Below are 19,468 nucleotides of genomic sequence, written 5' to 3'. Positions count from 1 at the left end.
AGGGGCTGGGGCCAGGCATTACTCAGAAGATCATTTGGAATGGCCTTCAACACACAAAATTGGGGAATCGTTGAGGGAAAACACGCTTGAAAATGGCTCACAAAAATGTTCATCCAATCATTTAAGAAGTAATGAGATTTATACATCTAAACAATAAGTGTTGTGTGGGTGTTCAGATAGCTTTAGGAGGGGTGGATGGCACGTTTTATTATGTGCATTTGCATAGTCAGTGGCTTCATAGCTCCAAACTTTATGTGACCTTCAGATTAGATCAAGTACAGCACGCAGTGAGCTTCATGGAGTGGGTTTCCATGGCCGGGCAGCTGCATCCAAGCCACACATCACCAAATGCAATGCCAAGCGTCGGATGCAGCACGCCGTAAAGGACGCCGCCACTGGACTCTAGAGCAGTGGAGACCCGTCCTCCAGAGTGGTGAATCACGCTTTTCCATCTGGCAATCTGATGGACGAATCTGGGTTTGGAAGTTGCCAGGAGAACGGTACATTTCGGACTGCATTGTGAAAGGAGGAATTACAGTGTGGGGTTGTTTTTCAGGACTTGGGCTTGGCCCCTTAGTTTCCGGTACAGGAATTCTGAATGCTTCAGGATACCAAAACATTTTGAACAATTCCATGCTCCCACATTGTGGGAACAGTTTGGAGTGTGCCCCTTCCTCTTCTAACATGACTGTGCACCAATGCACAAAGCAAGGATCCGAACCTAATAGAAGACCTTTGGGATGAATTAGAGAAGTGACTGAGAGCCAGGCCTTCTTGACTAACATCAGTGTGTGACCTCACCAATCTATTTTTGGAAGAATGGTCCAAAATTCCTGTAAACTCTCCTTGACCGTGTGGACAGACTTCTCAAAAGAGTGGAAGCTGTAATAGCTGCAAAAGGCGGACCAATATCATTTTGAACTCTATTGTGGTTAGGACTGGAATGGCACTTCAATTCATATGTGAGTTGAGGCAGGTGAGCTAATACTTTTGGAAATATAGTGTAGTTTACTTTGAAAGGCTTAAGAATAGCCTGATTTAGGCCCTTTAAAAATGTATTTGCCAGTCTAAGTGATTAAGTGTCCTGGATTATGTGGTACGTTGCAAATTAGCAAAACACGGCATGAAGGGGTTAAAAAACTTTATTGCTGAATTTGAAAAAAAGTTTTGGTACATTTAATTAAATGTCCTATGAAGCATGTTGGCTAGAACTGCTTATGAGATCCAGGCGTTGTTTTTATCTGACGTTGGTGCAACATTACAGTAATTTCTTGGTCGTGCACGTCACCTTTTCCCCCCACAGCTGCACAGAGGGGAACTTGTGGGCTGCTCTGCAGTGCTTTGCACAGCCGAATGGCTTTAGCTTTCATCTTTCCCACACAACAGCTTATTCTTTGCTGCGCTGCTTCTTTGGTACAAAAAAAAAGAAAAAAGTCAGAACTGCTTTCTAGAAAAGGGCAATTACTTTTCATTTTGTTTGGCTCCTTTTATGTGCATTTTTATTGAATTTCTACCCAAAGCAAGGTTAAAAAAGTCCACTCCATGCAAAGTTTGAGAATATTATTTATTAGGTCATCACAATGCAGTCCTGCTACAGATTTTTCGTTAGTGTCAAGAAGTCAGCGCATATACACACACACAGACAATTGGAACGTACCATTTTGCTAAAATCCACAGGGACATGAGTTACTTGTTAATGCTATGAAATGTAAAGTATAGACCAAAATATAAAATTAAAAAACAAATATAAGTGCTCTCCAACATGAATTAAAACAAAATAAACAATAAAACCAACTCCTCACTGCAACTTCCTCTTTCACACAACAGAAGACACTAACTTTGAATAAATCCAGTTATTTTAGGCTCTGCAACACCATGACATTTTCATAGCATGTGGCACATGCTATGATTTCACTAAGAATTTTTTTGTTTGTTTTTTATAATACTGGTTTTTATGGTGAAATAAAGGAAATGAAATTCTTTGTAAAAGCTTGGGGGAAAAAAAGTAAAAGACAAAGGTGTAACTTCACCTTCCACCAACACACACAAGTTAAATACACAAAGGTATTCAGCTACATTCCGATCACAGTTCTAATCCTTTGTGCGACAACAGATTCAACACCCTGAACATTGTGAAGAATAAAAAGAAAGGTAAAACACCACAAGTCACATGATTAGTGTCATTACAACAGTTTAGCAGCTCCAACTACCTGATTATATAGCCCTAAAAGATTAGAAGTGACTGTGAGATTTTCTCCTTTTGCATTCACTTCAGCATGATTTTTGCAAAGACTCATAGAAAATGTTGCAATGTTTCCCCGCCAATAAGTTTAACCTGCTTTAGATTTGACTTGCTGCTCTCAATGCAGCCATTTTTAAGCTACAAAAACGTTGACCTGCTTAAGAGCCATTTGTCCACTAACCAACGTCCGTGGCTCCATTCCACCTGCACAGGTTAAGGTAATCTTGACTCTAAGGCTACGGTCTAGAGGTTAGTTGAAAAATAAGATGTTGTTTGCAAAATATTGTGAAAGTCCCGCCACCTCATACATCTCCGTCTTCAATCCGGGCGAGCTGCCTCTCCAGCAACTCGATCCTCTGGTTCTGAGCCAGGACAACAGCCCGTAAAGCCTTCATTTCTGCCAACAACTCTGTGAGCATTTCATCCTGAAAAGGGAGAAATTAAGGTCTTAGATAACATTTCTGAGCAAGGGCAAAAAAAAAAAAAAATGGAAAGTTTGTGAAGGACTATCACACCTCTCTTCTCGGTCTGTCTGCGTTTCCGTCCGTCTCCTTTGGGGTCACTTGCTGTGGTGCTGCTTCCTCGTCCATCTCCCTGGCGGCGGACGTAGGTGTAGATGTGTGTGCTGCTGTGTTCCCTGCTGAGGTTAGGGGGCTCCCCAAGTCCTGAGAATCACGTTTGGGCTTGCCTCTGAGGGTGTCTCTTTGTTTGGATGGCGGGGCTGTGTAGCCACCGCTCAGAGACACCAGCAGCGGTGGTGCGTCCTGTCCAGCAATCCATTCATCAGCCAGCAGGGCTGGCTCCAAGCCCGCTGTGTCTGGGTAAAGGTCTACCTGAAATAGATCTGACTGAGAAAGCAAAACAGAGAGAAGGCCAAAATCACTAAACTATCCGGTTTAATTTTTAACATGTATGTCTACAAATTACACTGTATGCAACTTACTTTGCGTGGTACAGTCATAGAAATAGGTTCCACCTTTCTTTCGTGTAGTTTATAGAACCTAAAGATTAAAAGAAATTAAAAAAAATAATAATTCTATGTTATTCTTGATCCCTTTGAGAGTTTTATATTACTGTATTTTTCACAATTAGGACGCACCCGAGTAAAAGGAACACCGTCAATGAATGGTCGGGTTTGGATTTTGTCATATATAAGGCGCACCAAACTATAAGGTGCATGCAGTGAGACATAAGAGTCAGAGATAAGTCCATCAGTCAGTCAGGTTTAATTAACTGCGTTCACAGTAGCTCTAGAACTTGTTTGTAACAACCAACCAAACAGAGCGCCATTTACCTCTCAAAATGGCTTTGTGATCAGTAAGCACAACCAGAATTGATCCATATATAAGGCGGGCACAATGTCGTTCTTTAAAGAAGAAAAAAAGAACGAAAAAAAACAAGGCTTCGAAGTACACCTTATAGTCCTGTAAATACAATAAACCAATCAAGATATACAACTGGTGTCCTTAAAAACAAATACAATTTCATGAAAATGAAGGGAGTATTTATATATTTCTGGTTCATACCAGTCTGTTCCATCAGATGGTCTGCTTTGTAGAAGCAGCAGTGAAAGTGGTTTGGACCAAACAAGCTAAAATGAGTCTGTCAGAAAACTCGCCTGAATTTGCTTGCAGATGAACCATGGTCTGGTTCATTACAGTGTGAAAATAAAGAGACTATTCAACAAAGCAAAGAAGGTAAGTGAAACAAAGTTCCCAGATAAAAATGCACCAATTTAGATTTGCACAAATCAAAAGAAACATGAAATCAATAAAAAAAAGATGTCTGTTTACATCTGACATGAAACACTGAGAAGATTGAGGTGCCTGTTTACCCCGTTAGAGAAGTGCATCGAAGGACTATGGGCAGGCAAGTTTAACAAACTGTTGTTTCTGTGTGTCATAGTGGTTTGATCTGCTCTCAAAAGAGAAAATGTGAAATCAAACGAAATATGTTCAAACTTTCTGGCTTTCCCCGTCCACCAAATCCACTGGACAATCCTTGTTAGCTCAAGCTTTAATAGAGAGTTCACAGTACTTACCTTGCTATTTCACATTTGTTGACTTCCACGCCTCTTTTACAAAGGAAACCCGCACCTCTTTGAGGCTCTTTACTGCTATATAAACTGAGGAAGTGCACGTAGGGGGGCTCATCTGTCACTTCAAAATAGCGGATGGTGCAATCTCCCTGAAAGACAACCGTTCAGCCAGTGATAAGATGAAAATAACAAAACCCTAGGGAGTCCAACTTCAGTACTTTGTGGTATCAAAAAAAACAAAAAAAAAAGCTCTTATCTCTAGTAAAATACACATCCACAGAGGCTGGCAATCTGAAATAAAGTTAAAAAGTTGGCTTGTTTACGCCATAATGCTGCTGTAATTTTTAAGAAATGCCAATGTGTCGATGTTGGGAAGGTGGGTAAAGACCATTAAGGTTTTTTGTTGCTATCTTGCTGAAAAATACAGCGTTTGGCTCTAAGGTCCTATCGTCTTTTTTTTTAAACTGATTAAAAAAACATTAGTCTCTGGAAAAAGTTTTACCAAAATATAGTATAAAGGAAAGTTACTGCTTTTGTTCCTAATGTCTGAGATTCTACATCTATATACAACTTTTATATTCTTTTAACATCGAAGCTTTAGCTCCAGCGTTGACATCATTTCGACTACCCTAACTCTTTAACTGTTTACGCAATTAACATACCGGTAATTCCAGTGAATTCTGAAACCGAGAAAAGCAGCCTTGTACTGATATGCAACTGTTTACAGTATTGAAGTGCTTACACAATCGATGTAAATCCACTGATTCTGTCTTGGAGAAAAGAGACTTTATGCAACACTTTGCGTTAATAAAGTATTAGATATACCGTAAGTGTTGCGTATGGACATAAACTGTTGCATATCTGTTCAAAGCCAATATGCAAACAGCTTATCTCTGCATCAGAAGTAGTTGATTCAGGCTGATCGCGTAAATGTCGAAGAGTTGGGATACGTCAAAGACTGTGTGCTATTTTGGTGTCGCCAATGACATCTCCAGTGCCAGAGGGTTAAAAAAGCTGTAACTTGGGTTAGCAGAATACTTTTAAGGCTTCACCTTTCCACACAGGTAGACCATGTTTGTGTCCGGGTCGTAAAAGGGTAAAAGAACTCCGTTACTTGTGTCCATTTCCTGTACGACAACTGGCTCCGACAAGTCTTTCTGTTAAGACACAAAGCATTGCTTACATTTTTGTTCTAGTTCTAATATTCAAATGCATTCTGTTTAAATGCTAAATAGTTTGGAGTAGAGTTTAGGGACAACTTAAAATGCAGTAAACTTTATTTTGAGTAATTCATACTCACGGTATCCCACAGAGCGAACTGCCTTTCACTCATGCGACTGAAACCTGTCGTCAGGATTTTTCCATCGGCCAGAAATACGGCCCTCATGGGCCTCGTACCCTCGTGGACCTTCTCTCGCACCTAGCAGAATGACCATATGTATGTGACAAACCAAACCAAAACATGAGTATCTACTCCGTGCTGTTGACAAAAGCCGTTTACAGCAGAGGTATGACCTTAAGGACGGTGCCTCTTCGCGGGTCAATGATGCGCAGAGCCTTGTCTTTGCACACAGTGCAGACGGCACTGCCGTCCTTGTTCCAGCTCACACTGTAGATCAGGTCTGGGTGGGACTCGGTGAGCTGGTACACCAGCTCTCCTGTGCCCACGTTCCACACACAAATGATGTTGTCACAGCCTACAAAGCAGCAGAAAACAGTCCGACAAAGTCAACAAAAGACTACGCTATGGAATGTCTTTGGAATAGAGTACAAACCATTTTCAGCAGACATACAATCAAGGTGTTTCCTCTCAAGATTGCTCATGAAAGGATAAGCATGTAGTTCTTCATAACTAAAGAGTATGCGGAAGTCTAAATCAATTTATTTATATGATAAAAATCCCAAATTCTATTTTAATCTAGGGACCAAACAGAATTTCGAACCATTCTGTGACAACAGGCTTCTGAAAACTAAAAGTATTTTTGATGTCCATCAACCAAAGCTCAGAAATAGCTTTTTTTCAGCAACAGATCAAGACAAAACAATAATAAAGGTTCCTAATAATGCAATAGAGATGATAATCCAAACTGTCTGATTCTTATTTGACATTTTAGTAGGTCTATGGGTCATCAAGAACATTTCCAAACATTTTGAAAATAACATTTTGAGTTATTTTTAAATCAACTTTTAAGGTTGCCGTTTTTGCGCCATTTGATTGATGTGATCTAGGTATACAAACACTAGCCGGAGGTCATGTGATAGGAATCTGCTCCCTTGCACTCATCAGGATCCCAGAATACACAAGAAGACTTTGGACTTAATAAAAGCAGCTTATGACATTCTTTTGCCACAAGAGTTTTCAGAGAAACAAAGAACTGCTTTTACTTCTTGTTATAATGACTATGTAGTTTGGATTTGTCACATATACTCCATTATACCTCTTTGTTGGAAACACTGTGTGGCTCCTGTCTAATAAAACGTCTCCAAAAGCTCTTACTCTATCTGCTGATACAATGGCTTAATTATGAACTGCATGCAATTTTTGCAAAACAAACAAGACAATCAAATTTCAACTGATAAGGAAATAATTGCAACTACCGGTATGTTTATTTGATGCCTATTTGAGATTAGGATTGTTTGGGGAGTCTCTAAAGCAATGCCCCTTTGAAAAATGACTAGCACACTCATTTTAGTAGTAATGAACAAGACGAAAACATTATAATTCACACATTGTGTGGTGGAGGTGGTGTAAAGGAAGAGTGGTTCTGCCTTCAGCAGAATATTGCAGGTTTCCCACCATGACCACCCACTTTTCAAAGTGTCTTTGGGCACATTGGTCTTGGTGGTCCTGGTGTCAGTCTGAGGCAGAGGAAGGTAGCAAAGTGCTATAAGGCATTTACCATTAATGACTTGAAGAGCTGTAGCCATTTTTCAGAGCAATCACACTCTATTTTCAAACTGGCTGGCACGTCTGTGACATACTAAACAACATTGTAGTCAGGCGAGATTTGTTTCTCAACTTTTAACTTCTTTTGCATACAGATGCAAATTCATGTCACCGTTTTGGGTAAATGTCTAGACCTCCACACACTGGCTTGACAATCTATACTCATTGGATTCTGCACGAAAAAAGGAAACCCAAAGTGAGAAACATTGACCACAGTTTATTCCATCCATGGCAACAACATAACAAAACAGTCATTAAGTGGAACAGGGTAAAGTCTGAAACTCTATTTTGGGTCCACCCAACTGCCAAAAACAACAACCCTAAATTTGCTTAAATTAAAGATCTAAAAAATTAAAACACCTGATGAAAAATAATCCCTCATGGAGAGTTATGAATAAAAATAAAAAAACATTAAAAAAAATTACCATCCAAAAACTTTTTAACCACAGAGTCTATAGAGGTTTAATTTTGACATTTTAACATCAGAGTCAATGTGAAAAGGCTCCTCCAGCTTCCTGTGGTCACTAGAGGAACTGCATCACTTCTTGGTTTGTGTTAAATTCCGAAACGGTAGGTAGGGGATAGGTTATTGCCTAGCCCAGGGGTGTCAAACATACGGCCCGTGGGCCGTATCTGGCCCGCCAGGTAGTTTAGTCCAGCCCACACATGGAGAGCAAAAATCATAAGCATGTTTAAAAAGGAAAGCACGTTTCTAGTCGATTCCTGTGGCGAGTTATGATTTTTTAAAGAAATAACCGAAATGCACAATTCTGCCACTAGGGGGACCAAAGGAAAAGCAAAACAGGCAATAAATCAGGCAATATAAAATATCTAGGTATTTATTTTTCCCCCAAAATATCAGAACTGGTGCAGCTAAACTACACCCCATTACTGAAAAACATACAGGACGATCTAACACGCTGGACCAACCTGCCTTTGTCCCTTATGGGCAAGGTAGCCACGGTTAAAATGAAAGTCTTACCCAAAGTTAATTATCTCTTCTCAATGATTCCCACACAACCGCCATTAAAATGGTTCAAAACATTAGACTCATCCATATCAAGCTTTCTATGGAACAATAAACCTGCAAGAATTAGTCTAAAAACTTTAAAATCTGCAAAAAGCTGTGGAGGATTAGAATTACCTAACTTCCACAATTACTTTCTTGCAAATAGATTACAATACATCTTAAAATGGTTAAAAAATAATCCAGAAACCAACTCATGGTTAGACTTGGAACAGGCGTTATGTGGAAAGATCAACCTGTCAGATCTTCCATTTATTAGTCAAATAGTTAAAAAACAGGATTGTTTCCAAAGTATTAATATAAATGCCACTTTAACAGCTTGGTGGGAATTTCTCAAAATATCAAAATCATCAATTCAACCGTGCAAAATGACACCCATCTGGAACAACCCAGACATCCTCATAAACAAAAAAATTATCCACTTCCCAGCTTGGCAAGCAGGGGGCATAAAACAACTAGAGCACATAATTATTGATAGAAGATTCATAACTCCCCAGGAACTTCAAGACAAACATGGAATATATAACTTCTTGGAATATCAGCAACTTAAATCAATTATTACTAAAAAGTTTAAATACAGAGACAACGATTTAAAGCTACCAGATGTAGTTACCACTCTGATCAATTTCTCAATGAATAAAACTCTCTCCAAAATATACAAACTTTTATGTAATTTAGATAACAATATTTCACTTCCGACAACAAAATGGGATGCGGATTTGAGCATCAGCACAGATGAAAGTTTTTGGTCAGAACTTTGTCTAAACACCTTTAAAATGACAAAAAGTCCAAATCTGCAGCTAATCCATTTCAAAACTCTTCACAGAATTTACTACACTGGACAGAGGATGTTCAAGATGGGTCTCAGTAACTCAGACATTTGTCAGCACTGTGACAGTAATCTACCCGACAATTACATGCATGCACTATGGTTCTGCACGCCTGTCCAGGCTCTCTGGCAGCAGGTATGTGCCGATCTATCAGTCTGGCTTAAGGTTTCAATCACAGCTTCACCGGCACTTTGTGTGCTTGGTGACATGAGTGCCATCGATGTAGAAGGAGGATTAGGCTCTATCATTTTCATAACTCTTTGCATTGCTAAAAAAACTATTTTAATAAATTGGAAAAACAAAAAAATATAAATATAAGTCAACACAGAAATCTGCTGCTTTATCATATCAGCTTGGAAAAAATGTCAGCCCAAAGTTCAAGTAACTTTGAAAGAATTCGGTCTCTCTGGTCTCCCATAGCTAACTCCGTGACTTAGGGGGTGGGGGGGGCATGGTCGTCGCTGCTCCTTGCCCTTCTGCCGTGGGCCGGGGTGGGGGTCGGGGCCTCCGGTGCCTGGCCGGGGGTGGTGGGGGCTCCGTTGGTCGGGGGGTCGGGTCCGGCGCCTGGGTGGGGCGGCCTGGGGCGCTGCGTGGTCCTCTGGGCTTGGGTGTGGGGGTGCGTGGTGGGGGGGTGGGGTGGTGGTCTGGCTTGGCTTGGGGGGGTGGTCCCTTTGCCTGTGCTGGGGGGGGTTGGCGGGGGGCGCTGCTCGGGGTGGGGGGGCCCAGCGGCGCTGGATGGGCTTCCCGTCTACACCTGGGGCTGGGATCGGCCCTTCCCTGGCTCTGGGGCGGGACGGGACAACCCTCTTGGGGCCCCCGGTCGCTCTGGGTGTCATCCGCTTCGGCTGCGGGGTCTGGGGGTGGGGTGGGGTGGGGGTCTTGTCGGCCCTGTCCTGTGGGGGGGCATTCTGGGGGAGGGGGGGGCCACTATTGGTACGGGGCAGGGGGGGTTGACGGGTCGGGGTCTCCGCTGAGGCCATCGAAACACACTCTCTCAAACACACATACACGCACACACATTTTGCAAGGAAGGTGGGACCTAGGACCATCTGTCCCCTGCCTCTTCCCTGTTGGGGGGTTCGGGCCCCTTTGCAACGGCGGCTGTGTCCCCGGGGTGCCGGCTTCCTGGGCCCGGCGGTGCTCTCTCCGCGCGGTGGGGGGGTTCACATTACATCTGAGCCGGGGGTGTTCGTGTCCCTGGGGGGTGGGTTCTGGTCCTTGCTCCTGAGTGCTGGGCCCCGCCAAATTTCCAACTGTGGCCGAGCCTGGTCGGGCTGGGGCGGCGCCCTCTTTCCCTCCGTGCCTCCCTGCTCTCTGGCTCTGGGGGCCTTGCGGCGGCCCTGCTGGCCCTGGCCTGGGTGGCGGGCTTGGTCACCCGGGCGGCGGTTGTTCCCTGCCTGTTCCCGTGTGGCGTTGGGGGGATTCCGGCTGCCGCTGCTGGTGCGGTGGGGGTCTTGGGGTGGGGATGGCTGGGCACTCTCCCTCCTTCTTTTCACGTTCCACCATCCATTTTAGAAGAACATAAACACTCACCTGAGCACAGGTGTTAGCTCAACAGACTGAATGACTGAAATATTTCACACTAGTTGGTTTTAAGGCATAAGTATGCGTGTGAACACTATCTGTTTTGTGTACATGTCGACAGGTGGACATTTTTGCAACTAACAGGTGTGTTTATAACATTTGAGTGTGTGTGGACAGGCTCCGCCCTTTTTTTTTTTTTTTTTTTTTTTTACATTTAAACCTTACCATAATGATTAACAACCAGTAAACTTGTTGCTTTATGCTGCTTCATGGTCTTATCCCCCTTCCCCTCCTATTATCACCCCCTACCCCCCCTCTCTCTAACGTCCCTCTCTCTTCTTCCCCTCTTTCCTTTTCCGTCCGGTCCAACACCAAAGATTTTCAGACATGTTTGAAATTAATAAAGTTTGGCCTCAATTACAAAAGGGGTTTATTCAGACATACCTTTGGTTTGTCTGAAGATTAATAACCCCTCTTGTTAAAGTAAAATATGTCCAACCCAAGAGGCCCTCAGCTCTCATCTGACTGCCCAGCTGTTGGACAGGACAAGTTAAAAAAAAAAAAAAAGAAAAAAAAAACAGGTGAAACATCATATGTTTGCGCTTGCCAAAGGTGAAACCTAACAGCTCTGCTTCTGGGTAAGATGCAGTTTGTTTCCCTGCGAGCCTCAAGGCTGTTTTGTTGCTAAAAGAATGATCAGTAGTGACACAATAATGACCAAAATGGTGTCAAGAAGAAGTGGATTGCTGAGCTTTCTAGGAAAAATGGACAGTTTTCTTTTTAGGCAGGGTGTTTCATTTTTTTTGCGTAGCCCCTCTTGAGTTTATTATCGGGATTGCTTCAGTGTCAGATGTAAAATATTAAGTCAGTACAAAACTGAATAGACCTTTTTCTTTTAAGAGAAATTCATTTTATTTGAGATCCATTGGCCTCTGTGAATGAATGTGTGATAATAAGTGATTAGGCCACCATGTTGGTTGAGGCATTTTTTCCAACCGAGTAAAAAAACAAAAACAAAGCTGTTATTTTGTTTTTATGTTACCGTCCGGCCCACTTGAGATCAGACGGGTTGAATGCGGCCCCCGAACGCAAAATGAGTTTGACACCCCTGGCCTAGCCTATAACAGATACTACAGAAACATCTACTTTTACAATAACTTCTTTTATCGAAAGTCATATTTAGCGCATTATTTTCATGAAAAACATCATTAAAGACCCTCTCCAATAAAAATTGTGTTTTTGGTATTTTTAACATGTTCTTGTGGCATTTTTCTCACGATGGAGGACATATATGTTTAAAAAAAGCTCAAAATTCTGAGTATTGCAGTTTGAAAAAAGCCTGTAGCAGTGACGTAGGCGCTACAATCGACAGGCCACTAGCTCCCTGCTCCACTCCATTCCGATATATCCACTTGCAGACAAATAGATCCAAGTACGTCTTTGTTTTCTTTGTCTGAAGTGGCGTCTGGCTCAAAAGTGTACAACTGGATAGCTCCGATATTACTCGCCATTTTTGTTGTACCGGTAACGTTAGGTTGGGGTTGTGAAGGGCTGTAAGCTAGTGGGAGGGCGTGTAAACAAATAGATAATGGGAAATGGAAGCGGACTGACTCCATGCCAACAGTCCCACAACTTAGAGGAAAATTTCTACTGAACTACTGCTGCTCTGCAGAAACTATATCCTAGAAACGACACAGATTTCTTTGATTTTGTCTAAATACAGCATCATTATTATTAAAAGACCACTGGGAGCGCTTTGAAAAATAGATCAAAAGATAATTGAAGTGGGACTTTAACACTGTCAATCATTGTCTGCTTTCCGCTCTTACCTGCAGTTAAGAGAATGTTGTAGGCACTTGGGTGCCAAGCCAAGATTCCCACTCTCTTACTGTGTCCCTCCAGGGTCAAAATGGCATCAGTCATGGGTACTGTCAGCCCGCCATCTGGGATCTGCCACACCTTCACATGAACAGATTCAGATAGAAATTTCAGATCCACTTACTGTGCTCCAAAAGCAACTTCAAAGACAAATTTCTGCACAAAAGTGGTCTGATTTAAGTACTTAATATGTGGAAACCAAGGCTTCCATGTTGTAACACGTATCTTCACAATATATGTGGTCTAGCTCAACAGGGTGTCTTTTGTGTACTGGTATATATACCATGCATTATTTACTTGTAGCTGTGGTCAGAATAACTGTTATCGGCAAGCGATACAGAAAACTGATTAGTTGCCACAAACCACCAACACCCAAGCAAGGCAAGCCTCAGCTTGTGACTGATAACCTACCTTGACTGTGCAGTCCTCTGAGGCACTTGCAATGATGTTGTCATCGTGAGGACACCACTGGATATCCAATACTGGTGCTGCATGTCCACAGACCGTAGGGCAGGACTGGTCAACTCTGCCGCTCTGTTGGATGAGAAAATATTTTCATAATATCTGATCGGCAAAGAACTAGATAAGACAGAAAAAGTTCATGAAGCTACTTGATGAATTGCTCCTCAAAGCTTTTCCTATTTTGAGCTGGGTGGAGATGGTCAAACCTTGTTAATTGGCACTACAAGGAAGGTCCCTCCTCCTCCTGCTTCAATTATAACCGCAATGAATTTGGGGTTGACGGCGCAAAGGGGGCCGTCCCACGTCACCCGGGACACCCTCACGTCATCAATGCAGTGCTCGGACTTCCAGGCCTGCGCAAAGACATGGCGGAACTTGCTCTGCCTGACCACACCTCTTCGGAAAGACATCCCTGTAAGGAAAGGAAGAAAGGTGGCAAACTCAACCTAAAAGGTGAAAACAAGAAGGTATGTATACACACAAATGGAAACAAAGCAGCTGAACCGAATGACTACTCTTTGACTTCCCGATTGAGGCAGGTTTAAAAACTAAAATAGCAGGTGCTGGGGCCAGTTAACCAATTAACCGCTAGCTAAAGCCGTCCCTGTAACTCCAGTGTAAAAATGGACCAACTTTACAACTGAAAATACTGTAGTTCTTCAACATTTTTTTGGAATTCCAAAGTTTATCAAAAATATTTGCAGAAAGATTTAAGACCGTCAACAAAAGCTCAAAAGAGGATAGGTTGTGCAGCAGGACAATGCTTGGGGTCATTGTGCAGAACAGTTTCAACAGAAGAAAATATGTCTTCTGGTAGTTCTTTTCCCGCCCCAAACTGTAGATTTGTACAAGTTTTGTTCAAAGAACACATGAGAACTTAATGCTTGTATGATAGAAACATGAAAACATATGTTTTCATATGTACTCATATGCACATTCCCAGACATCTACTTTTAAAAAAAGATATTTAGCCCTGATTGTTATTAGCAAAAACCGTTGTATTAAAGTAAAGATGGTCAGGTTTAATAGAAGCCCAGATTTTATCAAGTCTGTGAATAGTGACCTTTTTTTAAGTCATTGGATGTAGGAATGAGGTGTTTCCCTGACATGCTTCTGTAAAATGAATACCATCATAAAAGCCAGGTTTGCTCCAACTTTTCCTTTAAACCACTGTATATTCTTTTTTTTTCTTAACAGTTAACATTTGACTAGATTTATATAATGTTTTCATGTGGAACTTAAAATACAAGGAATTCATTTTGCTTGCCATTATATACACATAATTAAATTTTATATTGAATATAAAATGTTGATTCTGCAGTAGGAGATTACACCACAAACTGAGGGTTACCTAACTATTAATTGTTAAAATACACATATATTAAAGGCAAATGGGCCATATTGGAATGAACTGTTATTAGTACTTTTTGTTGTAAGCTGGTGTTGTATCAATAAACTAAACCCAACTGCTTTAAAATCATGGTATACAGATAGTCAGATGACCACCAAAATCTTTAACTCCAAAACAACGTTGAGCAACATGTTGATCCCTGACATTTTTGTAAAAGTCAAGTTGCTTATGTCAGCGAAGCTATTCAACTGGCTTCAAATCACCCACAAAAACACCAAACGGTCACTTGACTGCATCCTACAGTTACTGATTTACACTACACTGAAAATCCATTCATCCATTTACTGAACCAACTTGTTCCTGTTCAGGCCATTGACTGTATTTAAGAACTGGACTGTGTGACTCCTCCCCATATAACGTAACAATCCTATAGCTAATACTCAGTCATTCTAGTTGCCAGAACAATTATTCTTGCTCTGCTACCTTTTTTTAAAAACATTTTCTTGTTTATTCTAGTTTTTTTCAAGATGTGTTTTGTGTATTGCAAGTTAGAAACTGGCCAATAAGATTATTTAATAAAGTATGTGGCTTTGTGTTGAAAGTTTGAGTGGTAGGGGTGTGAACTTCCAACAAGATCACTCCTGATTGGTGAGAGTGGTTGCCATAGAAATGATGGCTCAGACTACCTCAGAGCAATCACTGCTTACTGATGATTTCTGGTTCCAACATGGTGACGTCTGTATCGCAAAAAAAGGCGCCTGAATTGTTTTAATTTGGTTGGAGCCGAAATTACCGGTAAGTCATTTTCCAACTTACCCAAACCAGTTCCAATATACACAGTCAATGGTTCAGGGTCAAGGGGTTGCTGGAGCCTGTTCTAGGTACTGTCAGGTGACGGCAAAGTACACCCTGAACAGTTCACTAGTGTATTGAAGACTACTATACACACACACAGGCACACACACGCGGACGCACACACACACACACACACACACACATGCACACACGTCTAGAGGACAATTCAGCATCACCAATGACTAGGAAGCCAGAGAGTGCCCAAATTTTGTGTGCTCTACAGACGTCAACATGTTGGATCCAGACGAAAGATTGGTCCAAATTAATCTAAGACTACGTTTTTATGGCAACCACTACCGCCAATCAGGAGTGACCTAATAGGAAATCTGCACCCCTTCCACTTGAAAGTGTGCATGGGAGAATCTGTCAATCCAATATTTTGAAAGCTTGACATTATTGAAAAATCTGACTGGTTGGTTTATATCTTGAATAACTTGCATTACTGTAAATAATGTCATGGAAAAAAAAAGGATTAGCAAGAACACACACATCACATCTGTTCGTTTCTCTATAGAAGTCTTGGAGCCAGTGCGCACTACCTGTTTGGAACGTCAGGGGGGAAGGGTTACTTAGTCCAGTTCTCATGTACAGTCAATAGAGAACATGCAAACTCCACACAGAAAGGTCCCAGCTGCAATTTGAACCTTTTCTTTGTGCAAAGTTCTTCAGAGACGAACACACTAACAACGAACAACAGTACAAACCAATGCACAAGTGATCATTTTAAATACTGTAATTTAAAGGAAAAAAATAAACACAATTCTGCAAATAATCCTAATGTTTATTGATATCCCCCCCCCCCCCCCCCCCGAAAATAAAATTAGGTTTAGGAAGAAAAAAACGGCACAAACAACAAAGTTTATGAAAATAAAGGGAATGTTTTTTCTCCTGAGTGTGGCTTTATGAAAATTCAAGAGGTGAGTTAAACCAGAGAGGCTGGTGGAACCAGCAGGCAAATTCTCTCATAGGGAGAGTCTGTCCCTGAAAAGTCCAGTCAGGCCTGGATGGACAAAAGGGCACGATCTGCCTGAAACCAAAACATGCTGTGGCAGTCAAAACACACACAGAGGAGAGGGGGTTGGGTACTGTAACCTAACTCTATATATTATGCTCCAGTTATCAGGAGCATTCACGTGCGTAAAGATTGCGCAAATAATTATAATTTTGAGCGCAGAGGCTCAAAGCCCACCAGTACAGTATGTTATACAAAGACGCCCTCGCGCCTTTAGGATTATCAACATTCTTTCCGCATTTCTGCTCTGGTTCCTTTTGTTATCTACCTAAAACACACATAGGGCTGCAAACAACTGCAGCGACAAAGAATGGGCACAACAGCGAACCATTTTTGTGGGATTTTGTTTTTTTTTACATTTTGCATACCTGCTTTTTTTCTTTTTCTTGATTGTAAATAAAAAGATCACCAAAAGCCGCTACTGTGACAGGAGGCCAATCAAATAATCCCCCTTGCGGGCAACGGTAACCTAATCCTCTCCTGCGTCCAGGCAGGCGTTCGCGGCGACTGCGCAGACCTATAGACAAAATAGAGTCATCAACCAGGGATTGAAAAACTTATTTTGTTTTTTTTTATAACCAAACACACCCTTCCCTTTCAATTTCATTGCAAAGACGCATGTCTGCGATGGTAAAGGCCTTACTTGATGGAGCATGTCCCGCGCAGGGTATAGAGCACGGCGACGGGGAACCAGAACAGCGCGGATGGCGGCGGAGACCGAGGAGATGCGGATTCCTTTTGCCCAGTCTCCACGCACAAATGCCCGTTTGGGAACGATAAATTGAGCGGAATCCCCGACACTTCCGGTTGATGGCAGGATGCATCAAGAGACACTGGATACAAGATGGATATCGACCCCGCGCGCGCACGTTTAGTCTCCGGGATACTAAATGTAACAAGTGCTCGTTTTAGAGCATGAAATAAAACAGATTTTAAAAACATTAAAGTAATATTTTTACGACATTATTTTGTAATAATGTTCCATTGAAGAAATTGTGGATTTTTAAAGAACTTTGTAATATTTGTAAACCTTATCTTATGTATGATTTTTTTTTAAGATAACATTCATCTTCTTATATAATATTGCTCATCTTTTTCCAAAATAAAATATTGGGAAAATATCAACCAAATTGTTTTTACTATCCTTTGGCGCCACCTTGTGTTCAATACCTACAGGTGTAGGTACCAAAACTATTTGGCCTGCAATAACCGTTCGGGGTGCTGGGGCTAAGGCTGACATCACATTATGTGATAGGCTGTCCTTTGGTCCGATGACGTTTGAGATAGTGATTGGTCTGGACAAATTACGGTACTACCATAGAAGATATGCGGTTTTTAACAAACAGAGCTACGACATAGATTATCTTGTAAACGGACTTTTATTATTGTTATGATTATTATTCAATGCATGTTCGCTTATTATTTTTTAAAGCCGTGCTAACAAATTTTTTTGCCACGGATGCACTTAAACTGGAATAAACAACTGGATTATGGCAAAATCTCTTTGTAAACATTACAAAGAATACTGTCAGTCACAATTTATGAGGGAAAATAACTTTAGATTTAAAAAAAGGAAACGTGAAATGAAAATATGTAGAGCCCGAGCAGATGTGGACGCTACGTAGTTTGTCCAAATGGGGTCACCGTAGTGTGACGTTATTCTCAGTCTAAAGGTCCCCGAACAGTTATTGCAGGCCAAATATACCTGGTACCTACACCGGTGGAATTGCTTCTCGGTGGTTTAAAGATGCAGTGGTGGCATCGATGCAACAGGTGGCTCCGTGGCGCAATGGATAGCGCATTGGACTTCTAGGTTAAAAGCATAGCAATTCAAAGGTTGTGGGTTCGAGTCCCACCGGAGTCGCATTTTTTTTTTGTCCTTCGTGCATTTTAACCGATATTCGTATTAGAACTATGGGTCGTACTGTCTCATGATAGCATTCAGTCATTCTTCTTCTAAACCGTTCGTTCCCTTTCGTGGTCACGGTGCTGCCGAAGCCTATCCCAGAGGCTAAGGACACCTGGATAGGTCGCCAGTCTGTTGCAGGGCCTCATGTCTCATGATGTTCTATAACTACCCAATCGAACATATAATGAATCATACAAATAAGCGTTTACGAAAATCGTTTGTTGGTTGTTTTTATTCGTTTTCAAACAATACAAAACATGAACATGGCAGACAGATTATGAAAGCCACGAGGCCAAATAAACTCTTATATTGTACACGTTCAAGACGGGACTCGAACTTGCGACCCATTAGTCTGTCCAATTCGTGGTAACTTTACCTCGTCCCATGGGCGCATTGGACTTCTGGACCAAAATATAGCAAGTCAAAGATTGTGGGTTCGAGGCCCACCGGAGTCGCTTTTCTGTCCTTCTAAGTGTGATCTGCTTTTTTAAAATTAAAAACATAGGTCGTATTGTCTCGTGATGTTATATCTAATGATTTTCTAAAACTACCCAATCAAACATAAAAAATGATAAAAGGGTTTGCGGAAATCATTTGTCTGTTGTTCTTCAAACAATAAACAAACAATAAACAACAACAACAATGTTGATGTAGAAAAGCATTCGTTATCAGACAAAAAGCAGTAAACCTGCCATTCATGTCCCTCATAAAAAAGTATATATATATATATATATATATATATATATATATATATATATATATATATATATATATATATATATATATATATATATATATATATATATATATATTAATCTGAATTTCTCCTTTGGGAGATTAATAAAGTTTATATCTATCTATCTATCTATCTATCTATCTATCTATCTATCTATCTATCTGTCTATCTATCTATCTATCTATCTATCTATCTATCTATCTATCTATCTATCTATCTATCTATCTATCTATCTATCTATCTATCTATCTATCTATCTATCTATCTATCTATCTATCTATCTATCTATCTATACACACACATACACACACATACATTTAAGACAAAATTTTCGGTGTTACAATATCTTACTCAGATAAATTATGAAATTATTTAATTGTATTTAATCATTTATCATAATCATAACCTTTTTTTCGAATAAATAATAAATCTAAACACATTTTACTTCTACTATTTTTTCCTCATGGCATGTTTTGATATGCATTTTATTAATATACTAATATAAATAAGTAACATTTTACATGTAAAATGAAGACCTCTGTATTTTTACACTGTGGTAAAAAAATGGTAAAAAAAAAGGGCAAAATTCCACAATAATTAATCCAACAGGAAAATAAAAACACAAGTTACTGTTTCCACACGAGATTAAATTGGGTT

The 19,468-nt window shown here is 40.8% G+C and overlaps 1 protein-coding gene and 1 non-coding gene across 2 annotated transcripts; one reads left to right on the top strand and one right to left on the bottom strand.

Annotated features, from left to right (window-relative positions):
- Positions 1-1,545: 1,545 nt before the first annotated feature.
- On the bottom strand, positions 1,546-16,995 carry LOC101156124 (coronin-1B). Its single transcript, XM_004079785.4, has 12 exons — positions 16,810-16,995; positions 16,535-16,683; positions 13,155-13,360; positions 12,898-13,020; positions 12,438-12,567; positions 5,796-5,977; positions 5,581-5,700; positions 5,333-5,437; positions 4,284-4,429; positions 3,186-3,243; positions 2,758-3,090; positions 1,546-2,667 (listed from the first exon to the last, which is right to left on the bottom strand). The coding sequence occupies exons 3-12, from the start codon at positions 13,356-13,358 to the stop codon at positions 2,545-2,547; spliced, it is 1,524 nt and encodes a 507-aa protein (XP_004079833.1). The 5' UTR covers positions 13,359-13,360; positions 16,535-16,683; positions 16,810-16,995; the 3' UTR covers positions 1,546-2,544.
- Positions 16,996-17,941: 946 nt separating this feature from the next.
- trnar-ucu lies at positions 17,942-18,030 on the top strand. Its single transcript is given in 2 exon segments — positions 17,942-17,978; positions 17,995-18,030. It is a non-coding gene; the product is annotated as a tRNA-Arg (tRNA).
- The last annotated feature ends 1,438 nt before the right edge of the window (positions 18,031-19,468 follow it).

This window comes from Oryzias latipes, chromosome 18 (assembly GCF_002234675.1).
Source record: "Oryzias latipes chromosome 18, ASM223467v1".
In the NCBI taxonomy this organism is placed as follows: domain Eukaryota; kingdom Metazoa; phylum Chordata; class Actinopteri; order Beloniformes; family Adrianichthyidae; genus Oryzias; species Oryzias latipes.
The sequence above is the reverse complement of the archived record's forward strand: the minus strand, read 5'-3'. Positions and strand labels throughout refer to the sequence as shown.

Coding starts and splice junctions, on each gene's coding strand:
- LOC101156124 (XM_004079785.4), bottom strand. CDS start 13,358: ATGTCTTTCCGAAGAGGTGTGGTCAGGCAGAGCAAGTTCCGCCATGTC. Junction 13,021..13,154: donor TTGTAGTGCCAATTAACAAG/GTTTGACCATCT, acceptor CTCATCCAACAG/AGCGGCAGAGTTGACCAGTC. Junction 5,438..5,580: donor AGTTCGCTCTGTGGGATACC/GTGAGTATGAAT, acceptor GTGTCTTAACAG/AAAGACTTGTCGGAGCCAGT.